Source organism: Scardinius erythrophthalmus (assembly GCF_964197995.2).
Source record: "Scardinius erythrophthalmus genome assembly, chromosome: 16".
In the NCBI taxonomy this organism is placed as follows: domain Eukaryota; kingdom Metazoa; phylum Chordata; class Actinopteri; order Cypriniformes; family Leuciscidae; genus Scardinius; species Scardinius erythrophthalmus.
In genome coordinates, this window is record NC_138236.1 from 24,169,709 (window position 1) to 24,186,264 (window position 16,556).

Genomic DNA, 16,556 nt, shown 5'->3' on the forward strand with positions numbered 1-16,556 from the left:
ATTTTTTTTGGGGGGGGGGATAAATTATCTATTTATAATACTTTTCAGCATGGATGCATTAAATTGATCAAAAGTGACAGTAAAGACATTACAAATAAATTATTTAAAAAAACGATTTCAAATAAGTGGTCATGGTTATTATTGTATGCATTTTTTTAACATTGATAATAATAATAATAATAATAATAATAATAATAATAATAATAAATAAGATTCTTGAGCAGTAAATCAGCATATTAGAATGATTTTAACATAAAATCATTAACATATACTACTGGTATATACTACTACATATAAGTTCTGGATCTGTAGTTTTTTTTTTTTTTTTTTTAAGAAATAAAAAAACATTTATTCAGCAAGGTTGCATTAAATTGATCAAAAGTGACAGTGAAGACATGTATAATGTTACAAAAATATATATTTGTATTTTTTATAGAGCTTTGTATTCATCAAAAATCCTGAAAGAAAAAGGCATGGTCATGGTCATTAGAAACAGATTAAGCAGCACAACTGTTTTCAACATTGATGATGATGATGATGATGATGATGATGATGATGATGATGATGATGATGATGATGATGATGATAAAAATAATAATAAATGTTTCATGACCAGGAAATCAGCATATTATTATGATTTTTTTAAGGATCACGTGGCACTGAAGACAGGAGTAATGATCCTGAAAATTCAGCTTTGCCATCACAGGAATAATTAAATGACATGTCAAAATATATCAAAATAGAAAACATACTTCTTAACGTCATAATAAATTGTAATATTTCACAATGTTTCACAGAATTTTTGTTCAAATAAATGTAGCATTGGTGAGCATAAGAGACTTTCTGTTGACTATAAGTAAAGTTGCACCTATGACGTGTTAACTAACTCTCATTAGAGTATTAGTAGACTGTCTGCCTAATATCTGCAAACTCTTTATTATGTTGGTCCTCCAACATACATTCTATTGACTATAAGTAACTTTGCAACTATGTCAATTTATTCTAACCGTAAACTTACCAGTCTACAAATACTCTACTGACACTCTAATGAGAGTTAGTAGACATGTAGGTGAAATGTTAATTATAGTCAACCGCATACTGTATGTTAAAGGGACCATCAAAATAAAGTGAAACCGAGACTTCTTTCAAAAACATTAAACAATCTTACCAATAGTGTATGATAATTGAAAACCAAGTTAATATTGGTCAGTAAAATGTACACAATTAACTGAACATTATGACCTATTGACTAATGATTTCATACTCAAATTTGTATTTTCAGTAGTTTTATTTGAATTTTTTTATTTTCTACAGGTTTGTATATAGGCCTCATTAGAGCGTGACAACCAGGCCAACAAAAGAAATGCAAACTTAAACAATGTTCTTTAGTCCTTAAAGTTTATTTATTTTATATATTGATTTGAATGATTCATGCATTTACCATATATTGACCTGATTGTAATTCAGTCATGCTGTTGATGCAGGATGTCTCTCAGAACAGAGGGGGCCCAGTGTGGTGCTGATGCTCTGGAGTTTGACCATGATAATGACAGAGATTCGCCTGTGATCAAAGCCAGGAATATACCACGTATGTCTCTTTACTTATACTGATTTGTGTATACAGGGAAACAAGCAACACGTTTTTTGATACTCGAAAATTGTTCTTCAAAAAACTCCATTTATGTAATATTCCATAAAGACTGGAATTTCTATAGAAATTCATTTTAGTCATGTGTGACACTCCAAATTTTTGTTTTGTGTAACAGATATGAATTTAAGCAATTATTGTGAAACTTGTTTTGCTCTTAACAGTTCCTAAGAGAAGTAGCATTCATTAACAAGTCATTCGAGTTGAACTTTTTTCAAAGAACTGGTTAAAAAAATAATGATTTGGTACTCGAGTTTGGTACTGGTACAGTTCACAAGCCTAAACTAAAATCCTCTGTGCCCATTCAACGTAATTGCATGGAAAAGAATGACCAGTACAATTCTTCATGATGACACTATCTCTTTGAATTTTAAGGCAAGGGTAGGGACACTGTGATTAAAATACACATATGCATGTTTAAAATATGCATGCGTACAATAAGTCTGCAGACCCTGCTTGTTTTTGCTGTCTGGCATGAAACAGTCTATTATTTACAATAAATGTACAGGCAAGAAATAAATCATTTGAGACCATTTATCTCATAGGATCAGCCCTCATCTACCTCAAGGGTCCGAAGTTCCTCATCTATGTGAGCGGAGCATTATCTATGTGGGTAAGGAGCCCTTTTCATATCTGCCATGCTGGCACTCAGTAAGCAGGGCATGAGCTCTGGCACAGTATTACATGTTTTTTTTTTTTTCTCATGATGCTTTGAGGACCACACAATGTGAACTGTGATATGTGAAGTATGATATCTAGAGCTGAGCGTCTCTTTTCACATACCAGGGTGATCGCATGTGGCATTTTGCCATCTCCGTCTTCCTGATCGAGCTGTATGGCCATAACCTGCTGTTAACTGGGATCTTTGGACTGGTGGTGGCCGGATCAGTGCTCTTACTAGGGGCTTTGATTGGAGACTGGGTTGACCGCAACCCACGAAACAAAGGTGAAAGATACATTATCGTAGAAATATTTGTTAAAAAAAATCCTTCTGTTATTTCACTGAAAAGACAGTTATACAAAACAATAATAAATATAGCTGCAAGCAGCGATGACGGGCCCAAGCCCCAGTGCCACCGCCACACTTGTGGCCTTAGAGCAACTGTGCATGACGGCCAATATGCATTTAAACCAGGTAAATGTAAAAGGACTATGTCAAAGTCAACTGAATACGCAACATTTACTGCAGAAGCTGGTGCCACTATGTCATGGACCACAACAGCCACATCCATAAGATCATTTATTTAGATTCATTTTATGTCATAGGTCACTTTCAAATGAGTGCAAAATTATTTGTCCAGAAGTCAAGTATATATCTCAAGGTCTTTTTTTATATTTTTATTAACCTATTTCTTAAGATAAATCTATAAAACTATGTTGTCAGTGCCCAACAAATGAACTGGTTCTATGCCTTTATTTATTATTCAAACTTATTGAAATAGACAAAGATCAAGATAGTTCTAATCCTTTAATGCAGGCCAAAGCACACAGCAATGAAAGGGTTACACACACACACACACACACACACACACACAAACGCACGCACGCACGCACGCGCACACACACACACACACACACACACACACACACATACACAAACAGACCTCAGGATCAGTTGTAGACTTTTTACCAGTTGAGTCAGAAGATTTAACATTTTAAACAAAATAAATCTAAACCGTTACAGAAAATAGACTTTGATAATGTCTAAATATACATCATAATACAATACCTACTAAAATGATTTATACCTGAAAACAGTTCTCAGCAAACATGGTTCTCAGCAAGTTCAGCAAGCTCTCAAGTTCTCAACCCTGTTTAAAAATAGGCCTATGTTGCCATTTAAGCCTCATAAGTGGTTATGTATTAAATTAGATTTTTGAGTTTTCAACCATGTAGCACTAATCTGCCTATTTTAACTTACACATCATGCACTAATAAAAAAAAAAGGATTTTTATATATATATGTATTATTTTATATAGAAATAAATGTTGTATAATTTATTGTTGAGAAGAAATTAGACTGTTTCCATTTTTTGTCATTACTTTAATCCCTCACCATGGCAACACCGTACAAGATCCAATATCACAATGCACAATTTAGCATCTTCTATGTATTGGCATCATGTTGAAAAGATTTGGAGTGTATCATATAATCCCCCCAGGAGGAGTAGTTAAAAATTCAGAGCCTGATTTAAAAAAAAAAAAAAAAACACATTCAAACCAATATAGCGACTTCCTGTTGGTCGGAGCTAATGACTGTAAATTAGAACGTTGCCCAGCTTGATGAAATATATATACTTTGTTTGGTGACTGTAGGTAAAACTAACCCCCACTTTTGTCAAAAGATGGTACTACAGAGATCTCTCTCCATGCCCGTTTCTAAGACTTTGCCAGTGTCTAATGGCCGATAACTCTGATGTGTCGAGTTTCATGCAATTTGAAGCATGCTAAGAGCCTCAAAAACACCCAAAAAGATTATCAAAGTTTAATGCGTTGCCATGGCAACAGCATTTAAGCTATCAAGAGTTCCTTTTGCAGGTCTATGTCTGTTATGTCTTGTCATTATTCTGACAAAGTTTGAAGCAAATTGGGTAAAAATAAGAGGGCAATTTCATCCTTTCAGGGCTTGCGCCCTAATAATAATAAAGGTCCTCAAAACAAGCTTTTTCTTTATGGAGCCATTTTTTTTCCGTGTCATTAAAGTATTTTCTATTATTTTAAGTAACATAATTTCCTTTCTATCTCTCTCTACAGTGGCCCACGCATCCCTGTTCATTCAGAATATCTCAGTGACCATCTGCAGCATCGTACTCATGTTGGTGTTCTCATACAAAAAACGGATTGAGGAAATCTGGGATGGGTGGCTAACTGTAAGTCCCTCTTACATTGTACCCCAAAATGTGTTATTATTAATATCTGCCCATTCAGAAGCAATCATGTGTTCAGCATAGCCTTGTGTGCCTTATGTTTCTGGCTAGCCATTGCAGAACATAAGCATTCCTGCTGTTATGACATAGCATAGTAACTTGTTGCATCACACAACTCACACAAGGTGGTTTGTTATACGGTGGTGATCGTCCTGGCAGATGTGGCGAACCTCGCCAGCACAGCTCTCACCATTGCCATCCAGAGGGATTGGATAGTGGTGATCACAGGCTACAACCGTGGTCACCTCGCAGGTATGGCCTTTATTTCTGTTAGCATAAAGCTAATCTGTGTATTGGAAATCATATAGGTGTTTTAACATTTAATCAGTCTAACACGTCAAATAAACTCAGCAAAAAGGAAACATCCTCTCACTTTCATCTGCCTTTTTACAGAAAATTTCTTAATGTGTAAATATACTTGATGTGAGATTGTATCCCACTCTTCCACCAAGGCATTTGCAAGTAGAAAGGTCTCTTTAGTGTCCAAAGTTATTGTGACTGACCTTAATTGGCAACCACCTGTAAACTGTTGTAAAGTGTCTTAAGAACTGTTGCACAGGTGCCTGTACAAAAATGGTTTATGGTCCGTCAAACAAGCATGAAAACCATAGTTTAAACCCTTTCCAGTAAAGATCTGTAAAGCTTATTTTGCATGGGTTTTTACAAAATTATCTTTAAAATACAGTTTCCTGGAAAAGGGATATTTCTGTTTTTGCCATTTCTACAGTTTATATGTGCATGCAAATACAATTTGCATCTTATTTGACAGACTTAGCTCTGTGTCAAAACCAAGTACGTAGGCTGCTACTTTCCAACTTCATGAATGGGAGAGCAATTCCACATGCTGCACAAAAAAACACACAGGAGAAACAACTCAATTGATTTTAGTAAAGTTTACTGTTAGCATGTTGCTAAGATAACAGTGCAATAATCTAGTAAGAATACAAATACATTGCACACAAATATTCAAACACACACACAAAAAACATTTTGAATTTTGATTTCCTCCTGATACAGGAATGAATGCAACAATGAGGCGGATCGATCAGGTGACCAACATCCTGGCTCCTCTGGCGGTGGGTCAGGTAATGACCCTGGCCTCGAATGTGGTTGGCTGTGGCTTCATCTTAGGATGGAATCTGGTGTCCCTCATTGTGGAGTTCTTCTTCCTCTCCAGAGTCTACCGTATCGTACCGGCTCTGTCCGTCAAACCACCAGCATTGGAACAGCAAAGCTATTTAGAGAAGAAAAGAGAAAGAAAATGTGCACAAGGTAAACATTTTTTAGCATAAACTAGTGCACAAAAGATTCTATCCTCCCCATGTTTGAAGTATAATGTTTAATTTAAGTTGCTCTCAGTAGTGTGGTGTTTATTTTTTAGTTGATATTGCAGATATTTCCTTATACTGACACCTAGTGGTGTGGATATAACATCATTCAGAAGCTTTCAAATGCCAATGCCATTTTAGAAATGTGTTATTTGCTAGTCAGAATTGACAAACAGACAGACAAAGATCATAGAAAGATAGATAGAACAAACAAATGAAGGAAAGACAGACAAAACAAAAGACAGATAGATTGATAGAATTAACAAACGAACAACGAGAGACAGATAGAACAAAAGAATGAACGACAGACAGACAGATAGATAGAAAAAACAAATGAACGACAGACATATAGATAGATAGATACATAGATAGATAGATATAACAAATGAACGAACAACATACATACAGACAGATGGAACAAACAAATGAACGACAGACAGACAGAAAAAACGGGAAAGATTGATAGAACGATAGGCAAAACAAATTAATGAACGAACAACCAGACAGATAGATAGAACAAAAGAATGAACGACAGACAGATAGATAGATACTGTAGAGAGATAGAATGACAGACAGATAGAACAAATGACAGATAGATAGACAGACAGATAGAAAAAATGAATGAACGAACAACAGACAGGCAGATAGATAGAACAAACGAATGAATGACAGACAGAACAAATGAAATATGATAGATAGATAGATAGATACTGTAGAAAGAAAGAAAGAATAACACTGCATGTTTACCAAATCCCTCCTCTTTTGTTCAGGCAGGACCTCAGCAAGTACCACTGGAGCCCCCTCAGAGGAAAGCACCAGCACCCTGCGTTTAGAGGAAATCCGCCGAATCCCAGTGTGCCTCCATCGGCTGCGGGGACTCCTCAGCACCTGTCGGGAAGGGTGGAGGGCATATTACAGACAGCCTGTTTTCCTCGCCGGCCTGGGCTTGGCCTTCCTCTACACCACAGTGCTGGGCTTCGACTGCATCACCACAGGCTACGCGTACACCCAGGGCGTCAGCGGCTCGCTGCTCAGCATTCTGATGGGTGTGTCGGCAGTGGCGGGGCTTCTGGGTACTGTCCTATTCACGAAGCTGCGGAAAACATGTGGCCTGGTCAACACTGGGGTCATTTCTAGCGGCCTGCACCTAGTTTGCCTGTTGCTTTGTGTGTGCTCCGTGTTTGCCCCCGGTAGCCCCATGGACCTCAGCATACTAAATTTGGGGAATGCGTCGCACGTGGGAGGAATGACCGGAGGTCACCAGAGGCACGGATACCTACTGCGTGGAGGCAACAACCAGCCTCTGCTGCCGGACCGTTCCTCTATTCACTGGACCAATAACACTGTGTTGTTTGAGAACGCCCCAGCAGGGACAGAACCTGAGTCTTACATCTCCATCATCCTGCTGTTCCTTGGAGTCATTACAGCTCGAGTCGGTGAGTAGATGGCGGCTTTATCCTATCTATTAATTAAAAAACATATTTGGGGTCGGTAAGTTTTTTTTATGCCCACCAAAGATGCATTTATTTGATCAAAAAGACAGTAAAAACAGTAATACTGTAACTATAACTAAATAAAATGTCATTTATTCCTGTGATCAAAGCTGACTTTTCAGCATCATTACTCCAGTTTTCAGTGTCACATGATCCTTCAGAAATCAGTCTAATATGATGATTTGCTGCTCAAGAACCATTTCTGATTATTATCAATGTTGAAAACAGCTGTGCTTCTTAATATTTCTGTGCAAACTGTAATACTCTAATCTTTCTGACCCCAAACTTTTCAACAATAGTGTACATTTAAATTTTTTTTTTTTTATAAATAAATTTGGTTTTATTCATTTCCTGTATTTAAATGACTTTTATTTAATTCATTCATTTAAATTAATGAATTATGTTTTTATTAAAATAGTAATTTTTTTCTTAACCATTTAATTGCTTATTAATATTTGAAAAACTTTTGTCTGCAAATGCAAAATCAAAGTCATGTGGTCCGACCAACATGCAGAAACATGCAGGAATAATAAAATATAAAACAGAGATAACCTCTGGATGTGTGTCAATAAGTGACTTGCTTAAAGTATCAAATAATTTGAACATTTATGACAAGGAAAGGTTAGTTCTGGTTGTAAAATGTCAAGTGGTACATCTGAAAATTTTTATTTAGTAAGAATACTATGCTAATTGATTGGATCACACTATCAACCAACTATTAACCATGACTTTTGCCTCAGCAAACTCCTAATTACTGCTCATTAATAGTTAGTAAGGTAGTTGTTAAGTTTAGGTATTAAGGGATGTAGAATATTGTCGTGCAGAATATGGCATTAATATATGCTTTATAAGCAGAGTTGGGAAGGTTACTTTAAAAATGTACTTCCTTACAGTTACAAATTACTTCATAAAAAAGTATTTTTTATGAAAATATTTTCTGAAAATAATGTAATCTGATTACTTTTGGATTCCTTCAAGGTCACATGTAAATTAAGTCAAGTAAAAATCAATATTTAGGAGAACGATGCAATCCAGTAGGTGGCTCACACGAGCCATGACTCGGCAACAGAACCAGAGATGCATCAGTTCTAACGTCAACTGAATTCGCTGTTAATTGCGAATTGTTGAGAATTGTATAAAAAAGTATTCAGTAACGTGTCCAAGCACCACAATATGAAAATAATGTAATCTGATTACTTTTGGATTCCTTCAAGGTCACATGTAAATTAAGTCAAGTAAAAAGCAATATTTAGGAGAACGATTGCGCATGAACCAGTAGGTGGCTCACACGAGAGCCAGAACCAGAACCAGAGATGCGCGGATCAGTTCTAACGTCAACTGAATTCGCTGTTAAAGTTGTAAATGTTTGCTGTAACATTTTTTACAAGATGTAACTGTAATCTGATTACTTTGTTTTGTACCATTGATCGTATTACAAGATATGTATTTATTACAAGCTATAATTGATGATATATCACCTTGAAGTGTAAACCAGAGTAATATATAATGTATCCGATGTTTTACAGGTCTCTGGTCCTTCGACCTGACAGTGACTCAGCTCTTGCAGGAGACCATAAGTGAATCAGAGCGTGGGGTGGTGAATGGAGTCCAGAGTTCTATGAACTACCTGATGGACCTGCTGCACTTCTTCATGGTCATCTCTGCACCCCAGCCACAACACTTCGGCATCCTTGTCATCATCTCCGTCCTGTTCATTTTCACGGGACACACCATGTACTTCCTGTACGCCAGGAAAGCCAAAAGGAAACCACGTACAAACACATAAGCAACACAAATTTCTCTCTTGCTCACCAGTTTGTGAATGTTTCTACATTCCTGCGCTGTGACGTGTGTTAAGTTGCACTTACACAAAACTCACTATATCCATTGTATATTGAAAAAAAGCTGTCGCCGTGAGCTCTTGTAACTGGAAAGGGTTTGGCAGCAGCGCAGTACTCAGGTGAACATAATCAGGAACCAGCGCCTCCTGTTGACAGTCAAAAGAAATAGCATCATAGTTAGAGAGCCAAGGTCTCCTGAAAGTTAATAAGTGTCTTAAAACGCACATAATTACAACAAGAACATAACTGAACATAGCTGACACGACATGTTTTCATGGATTATTAGCTAAGCAAACACCTTTTTTGTAAATCTTCTCACATTTGGCAGCTAACCAGAAACAGCACGCTGCCACTTGTTTTTAATAAAACGCCAGTAAAATGTATTTTTTCCCCCAAGACTACTTGGTTTTGGAATAAAGCACACACACACACACACACACACACACACACACACACACACACACACACACACACACACACTACAAATCTCGTCCAACAGACAGAAGCTGCTTTTTACAGCTTATAAGGGGAATAGCTATTTTTTATTATTTGTGCTTTTGGCTGACTGATTAATCTTTTAGTTTTATCCCTAACTTTTCAAGTGAAAAATTAGTGAATTTTAACAAGACTGTGGACTTTAATGTATTGCTTCCCTGTTTATATAAGTATTATGTCAAGGTCTTTTAACTGACTACTTTCACTGAGTGTTTTTGAGTTCAAAATAGATGAAGACAGAATCTTATACCTCAGCACTTAACTGTTATGTTCTGAACTCTAGCTTGAACTTATTTGTTGACGGTAACTACAGAAGTAATAGTTAACATACATGTAACAGTACACAGACTGCATTGCATCCGTTTCATTTGTGTTAATAACCTATTATATGGATTATGAAATGCATTTTATTTCACAGATTATTTTTATTGCTGATGTGTTATGTTAAATGTTGTTTGAGGACCCTTTAAGTGTCAGACAGTTAGTGACAATCAATAAAAGTGCTTTCAGAAGGAATGCCTTGGATTAACTGAGCAGTGTTTTGTTGAAATATGTACTTAATCTGTGGAAAATCTATTTTTTAAATAATTATTAGCCTGTACATACAGTTTTCATGACCTTATTTTAGGAGTGATTTATCACACCATATAAATATTTCAGTGAAATGCAAAAAAGTCTAAAAATAGCGATTTAAAAAAAAAGAAATTGTGATCAGTTGCATCACTTAAAATGTAGCCTGATCTATTAATGCATTCCAAAATACATTGAAAATGCTATTTATGTGTACAATGACTTCAATTTATGAAAAAAGGTAAATTTGGTCATTTTAGGGTGCTTAGTAGTCCAGATATTGCAAATAAAACAAAAAGTTTTCTAGGACAGAAATTTTTAAGAAATTTACTTTGGATGGAATTGGGTGGAATTCTGATATTTACCCAAAAGGACCTCATTTCTGGTGTCACTCTCCACCAGATGTCACTAAAGACTGCAAACAAGAAGATCCACATGCATGATGATTAAAGCCAAAATATTAAATACAAGAGGGAGCTATGGGCACCAGTGAGCCAGTGACACAAACCTCTAATTCCCAGGAAGCCCAAGATAGTGATCTATGCTTCAGGGGGAAGTCGCCTTGCTTGTTGCCCTGACAAGATCCTCTGGGGTGGCCATGATAGGGAGCTCTGGACTGGGGCTGGGGCTGGGGGGCCGAGGCAGGAGCTCACGACTGAAGAGCCACTCCAGGGGTCCCTGTCCTTTTCTTTATACTGTTTTCAGGTTTCTCCACATCTGTGACCTAAAACAAAAACATTAATCAGATTTTCAGAAGTGAATCAGAAGAAATCATAACATTCTCTAAGCTGATGTCCGTAGTCTTATACTGTAGTCAAACCTCAAAAAAAGACTTTCAAACTCTACAAAACAAATGTAAGCTTAGTACAGTACCTTGAACCAGTCGTGGAGAAGAATCTCGGATAATCGAAGTCGCTGCTCTGGCTCTCGCTGGAGACAATGACTAATCAAATGGCAGCATTCTGTGAAGAATAATGGAAGAAGTATTGATTATTACCTTGATCTTCAATCCTGCTCTTTAATCATGTTATTCTTAAGTATCTCACTAGCTGTTTTTATTTTCCTGTCATGAATTTTTGTTTTGTTTTGTATGATTTACATTTACAATTTGCTTTCTTCACTGAGATTAAGAGTTCACCTTCTGACAAGCCAGCTTTGGAGTAGTTGTTTGAATTAATCATGTGCAGGTCATCAGTGTTGGGATAGTCCCCGCACACCAATGCAAACAGTAGAACACCAAGGGACCAGACGGTCGCTGGCTTCCCATTGTATTCGCCCTTCTCCTCATACTCCGGGGGGCAGTATTCAACAGTGCCTGGAGGAAAGAGATTTTCATTACCACAGCAGATTTTTTCAGGCATCCATTCACATTTGGTGATACGTATATGATTCCCAACAGTGGTTCCAATTTTATGGCTTGAGCGATAATACATACCAATGAATATCTTGTAGGCTGATTTCTTAAGAAGGTCGCCACACCCAAAGTCAACTAGCTTGACTTCATGGGTCTTCTTATTGATCAACAGATTTTCAAGTTTGATATCCCGGTGTAAAACGCCACGGAGGCAACACGTGTAGGCAGCTTGTGTTGCCTGCCGCATGACGGCACAAGCTAAACCTTCATCAATGCTGCCTCCGTGGCGTTCCGTGAATTCAAACAGGTCCTCGCAGGGTGAGGGACATTCCAGCACCATAATATAATAGTCATGCAGGTCCTCCCAGTCCAGTAGCTGGATTATTTCTGGAACACTGGGGCCTCTGTTGGCGAGGATGAGCAGTGCAACCTCTAGTGGGAGGGGCTTGGAATGACACGGCTAGAGGAAATACAATTTTTATTTTGGTTAGATGGATGTGGTTTCCCTAATTAGGGCCCAAGTTTGTCTATTGAAAAATCAGCTATAGTAATATGAGATGTTTTAAATTGAAAAGACAGCAGAGAAAAACAGAGAGCACAGCCTACTTACAATACTGATGTATTCCAAATCCTCAGTCTTTGTGACAATTTTCACTGCCACCTAATAAACAAAACAATAAGCCGACATTTGTCGAAAAATGATTTACGGTTTAAATCTACAGGTAATATTAATCAAATCCAGATGATCAATCTGCTAGCTAGATATTGTAAGTGAAAAAGGAACCTTAAAGCCATCCAGCAGTCGAGTTCCCTCATAGACAGCTCCAAAGGACCCTTCACCCAGCTTGTCGCTGATCACATAGTGGCAGGAATTGATGACTATTAAATAAGATTAGTTTTTCATGAAATATCATGCATTGGCTGCAGTTTGATATTAAAATTGATTGATCTAGAATAAAAAGTGTGTGTGTTGTATTATTGTGGCAGTAAACTTACCCACAGTTTTCTTCTCATTATTCTCCAGTTGTCTTGTCAGAGGTGAAACAAGACCCTCCGTGGGACTAACTAGTGTTTGACCAACACTGATGCTCCAGTCTGACGCGGTGCGTACCGGAGTCTGGGTGACATTGGCGTTCCAATCAGAAGTGGTGTGTATTTGAGTCTGGGTGACATCGATGCTCCAGTCAGAAGGGGTGCGACGGACTGGAGTCTGGGGGATGTCAGCACTCCAGTCTGACGTGGTGCGTGCTGGAGTCTGGATGATGTAGTCTGACGCTGTTCGTGCTGGAGTCAGGCCGGCATCGCTGCTCCAGTCTGACGCTGTTCGTGCTGGAGTCAGGCTGGCATCGCTGCTCCAGTCTGACGCTGTTCGTGCTGGAGTCAGGCCGGCATCGCTGTTCCAGTCTGACGCTGTTTGTGCTGGAGTCAGGCCGCCATCGATGCTCCAGTCTGACGCTGTTCGTGCTGGAGTCAGGCCGGCATCGCTGCTCCAGTCTGACGCTGTTCGTGTTGGAGTCAGGCCGGCATCACTGGTCCAGTCTGACGCTGTACGTGTTGGAGTCAGGCTGGCATCGCTGCTCCAGTCTGACGCTGTTCGTGTTGGAGTCAGGCTGGCATCGCTGCTCCAGTCTGACGCTGTTCGTGTTGGAGTCAGGCTGGCATCGCTACTCCAGTCTGACGCTGTTCGTGTTGGAATCAAGCCGGCATCGCTGCTCCAGTCTGACGCTGTACGTGTTGGAATCAAGCCGGCATCGATGCTCCAGTCTGACGCTGTTCGTGATGGAGTCAGGCTGGCATCGCTGCTCCAGTCTGACGCTGTTCGTGTTGGAGTCAGGCTGGCATCGCTACTCCAGTCTGACGCTGTTCGCGTTGGAGTCAGGCTGGCATCGCTGCTCCAGTCTGACGCTGTTCGCGTTGGAGTCAGGCTGGCAACGCTGCTCCAGTCTGATGCTGTTCGTGCTGGAGTCAGGCCGGCATCGCTGCTCCAGTCTGACGCTGTTCGTGTTGGAGTCAGGCTGGCATCGCTGCTCCAGTCTGACGCTGTTCGTGCTGGAGTCAGGCCGGCATCGCTGCTCCAGTCTGACGCTGTTCGTGTTGGAGTCAGGCTGGCATCGATGCTCCAGTCTGACACTGTTCGTGTTGGAATCAGGACGGCATCGATGCTCCAGTCTGACGCTGTTCGTGCTGCAGTCAGGCCGGAATCGATGCTCCAGTCTGACGCTGTGCGTGCTGCAGTCAGGCCGGAATCGATGCTCCAGTCTGACGCTGTGCGTGCTGGAGTCTGGGTGACGTCAGCACTCCAGTCTGATGCGGTGCGTGCTGGAGTCTGGATGATGTAGTCTGACGCTGTTCGTGCTGGAGTCAGGCCGGCATTGATGCTCCAGTCTGACGCTGTGCGTACTAGTGTCTGGGTGACGTCAGTACTCCAGTCTGACACGGTGCATACTGGAGTCTGGGTGACTTTAGTGCTCCAGTCTGAAGCCGTTCGTACTGGAGTCTGGGAGACGCCAGTGCTCCAGTTTGATGCAGTGCGTACTGGAGTCTGGGAGACGCCCATGCTCCAGTTTGATGCAGTGTGTGCTAGAGTCTGGGAGACGCCCGTGCTCCAGTTTGATGCAGTGTGTGCTGGAGTCAGGTAGGCATCAAAGTCAGACGTGGCGCAAACTAGAGTCTGGGCGACATCAGGGTGAACAGCAAGGTGTACATCCGCAGCTTGAAGGATTTCAGGATCACTGGTTGAAGGTTCCTGATGATTTTGGTTCTCTACACTACAGATGACTTGCTGTAGAAAACTCTGAACTAAAGAGAGGAAAGATGTAAATTAAAATCAAATAATATGAATTATTAATTGCATACTCAGCAGCATCTAATCAGTTAATTATTATTTTACTTTTTGGAGCCTTTTACATTCTCTTAAAACGTGGTCATGTCACTTACCATCAGGAATTCTTCCAGGTGGTACTGCAACTTCCTCAGTGTCTTGAGCCTTTTCCTCACACTGAGTTGAGCTGGTCTTCCTGCTGTATTTTTGACCAGCTCTCCGACTAAAGGTCCACCTCCACAACCTGAACCTCTTTTTCTTTTTAGAGATGCCCTTCTTCTTCGTTTTCTTCTTTCCCCCATTCACATTCTCTTGTCCAACACCAACTGGATGTGGGTGGGCTTCCACCAAACTGGTAAAAGATTTCCGCGGTGAACCATGGAAATGCACATGTCCAAAGTTTTTTTCTGCCTCTTCGCAACGAGAGCTACGGTGACCCATCGCTATGGTGATTTAGCTGCAGATTGAGCAAAATGAGAGTTGCAAGACTTGCTTTCGCGCATCTAGTGATGTCACGGCAGAACTGTCGTAGGCCTATTCTGTGGTCACGCTCTGAGCTTTTTGCTGCGCCTATGTAGGGCAAAGCGACCGTCCCCTTCTCTAATTGATTGCATTGTCATTTATCTATTTGTTTTCTATTTATTATTTATTTACGGTGTGAAACGTAAAATATTCAAATTCTACATCATTTCTGTCTGTATTCGACAGAAATGATGTAGAAATCGCATATTTTACGTTTCACACTGTAAATAAATAATGTCTGTAACTTAAGTGACATCAAATATTCTGCTTAAAAACACCACACCTTCCTCCGTATTCACTCCTTTATTAAAAATTAAACATTTAATAATTTATTATCTTTTTCATAAGTCTTCATCGCTAATGATTTGTCATACAAAACATAAGCATACTGCAAAATGGAGATATAGTAGGCCTAATGACATCGTTATTATAAGTACCTACTTCATGTCACGATGCTTATATACTCTGGATCAGGTTTTTATAGTAGCTCGTGGCCTCGTGTTATCAGTGATCTCATATAGGTACGGCCCACTCAAGTCACGTGACATACCTTTTTCAACTCCGCACCTATGTTGACTCACGTGTCTGCCATTGTCACGATGTATGGAGTCTGTAAACAAGTAATGCGCTTTTACTGGTTTTAGACGACTATTGATTTCATTTGCACACCTGTTGATAAACATTCGTCATTGATTTATATGTGGGAGTCCGAGCTTTCGTCCTCCAACCTGTGCTGACTTGTCCTGGACATGGACGTGGTGGATGAGAGTCCGTCTGTTAAGGTTCTCAGAAGTAAAGTTCTTGAAGATCACAGGAGCAGCAGAACTGATCCTCTCTTACTGAGGAATGACTCTCAGTTTAAGAAGAACCTGGAAGCTGTAAGTGTATTTTAAAACTGACTATATAATACACTGTACTAGTGCCAGAGCATTTACGTGTAAGTTTTGTTTATAGACTGTTTTGCATACTGCTTTACAATAGTGACTTTGAGAACAGCTAAAACTAATTCATTGCATTGGCCAGGCTGTAATATGAGATTGGTTAAAGGGAAACCTGTTGGGTGGGATTTTAAACCTTGAAGGTGAATGTGTGTAAGATACAGCAAGAACACATTTAAAATATGTATAGTTATAATATAATATTATAATTGTGAGGACACTGTGACTCAAATCTTAGATGACAAATTGATCTTTTTTTGTTTGTGTGTACATGTATGAATAATGTGTGTGTGTGTGTGTGTGTGTGTGTGTGTGTGTGTGTGGAATACGCACACAGAAATATAATTTTTTGATCAATTAATATGGGGTCTTAAAACTGAATGTTTAATAATTATAAAGAGTAACTGTACAAAAAGTATTGTACATTTAAAGTTGTTTTATTTGAAATATAATTTCAACTACCCGGATACTAATATGTAATGCAGCATTATGTATAATATACAGTGCTATGCATAAGTTTAGACACCCATACTAAAGTTGACTAAAAAGAGGAATAAAAAAATCATCTTTTGGAAACTGAACTTAATGCCTTAATTTAAAAAATTAGGAAAAATCCAAC

At 39.2% G+C, this 16,556-nt stretch overlaps 2 protein-coding genes across 3 annotated transcripts in view; both read left to right on the plus strand.

Moving 5' to 3' along the window:
* Positions 1-1,485: 1,485 nt before the first annotated feature.
* Positions 1,486-9,182, plus strand: LOC308704239 (ferroportin; the record flags this gene model as incomplete). Its single annotated transcript, XM_081388393.1, has 8 exons — positions 1,486-1,588; positions 2,194-2,261; positions 2,435-2,594; positions 4,403-4,518; positions 4,701-4,827; positions 5,593-5,847; positions 6,674-7,339; positions 8,923-9,182. 8 exons carry the CDS (start codon positions 1,486-1,488, stop codon positions 9,180-9,182), a joined length of 1,755 nt encoding a protein of 584 aa, XP_081244519.1.
* Positions 9,183-15,542: 6,360 nt separating this feature from the next.
* The window catches only part of rapgef5b (Rap guanine nucleotide exchange factor (GEF) 5b), a 59,740-nt gene continuing 58,726 nt past the window's right edge, over positions 15,543-16,556 (plus strand). For both annotated transcript variants that reach the window (XM_081389191.1, XM_081389192.1), the window contains exon 1: positions 15,543-15,877. In XM_081389191.1, the coding sequence (XP_081245317.1) occupies positions 15,749-15,877 (129 nt within the window). In that variant the 5' untranslated portion in view covers positions 15,543-15,748. The remainder of the gene's footprint in view (positions 15,878-16,556) is intronic.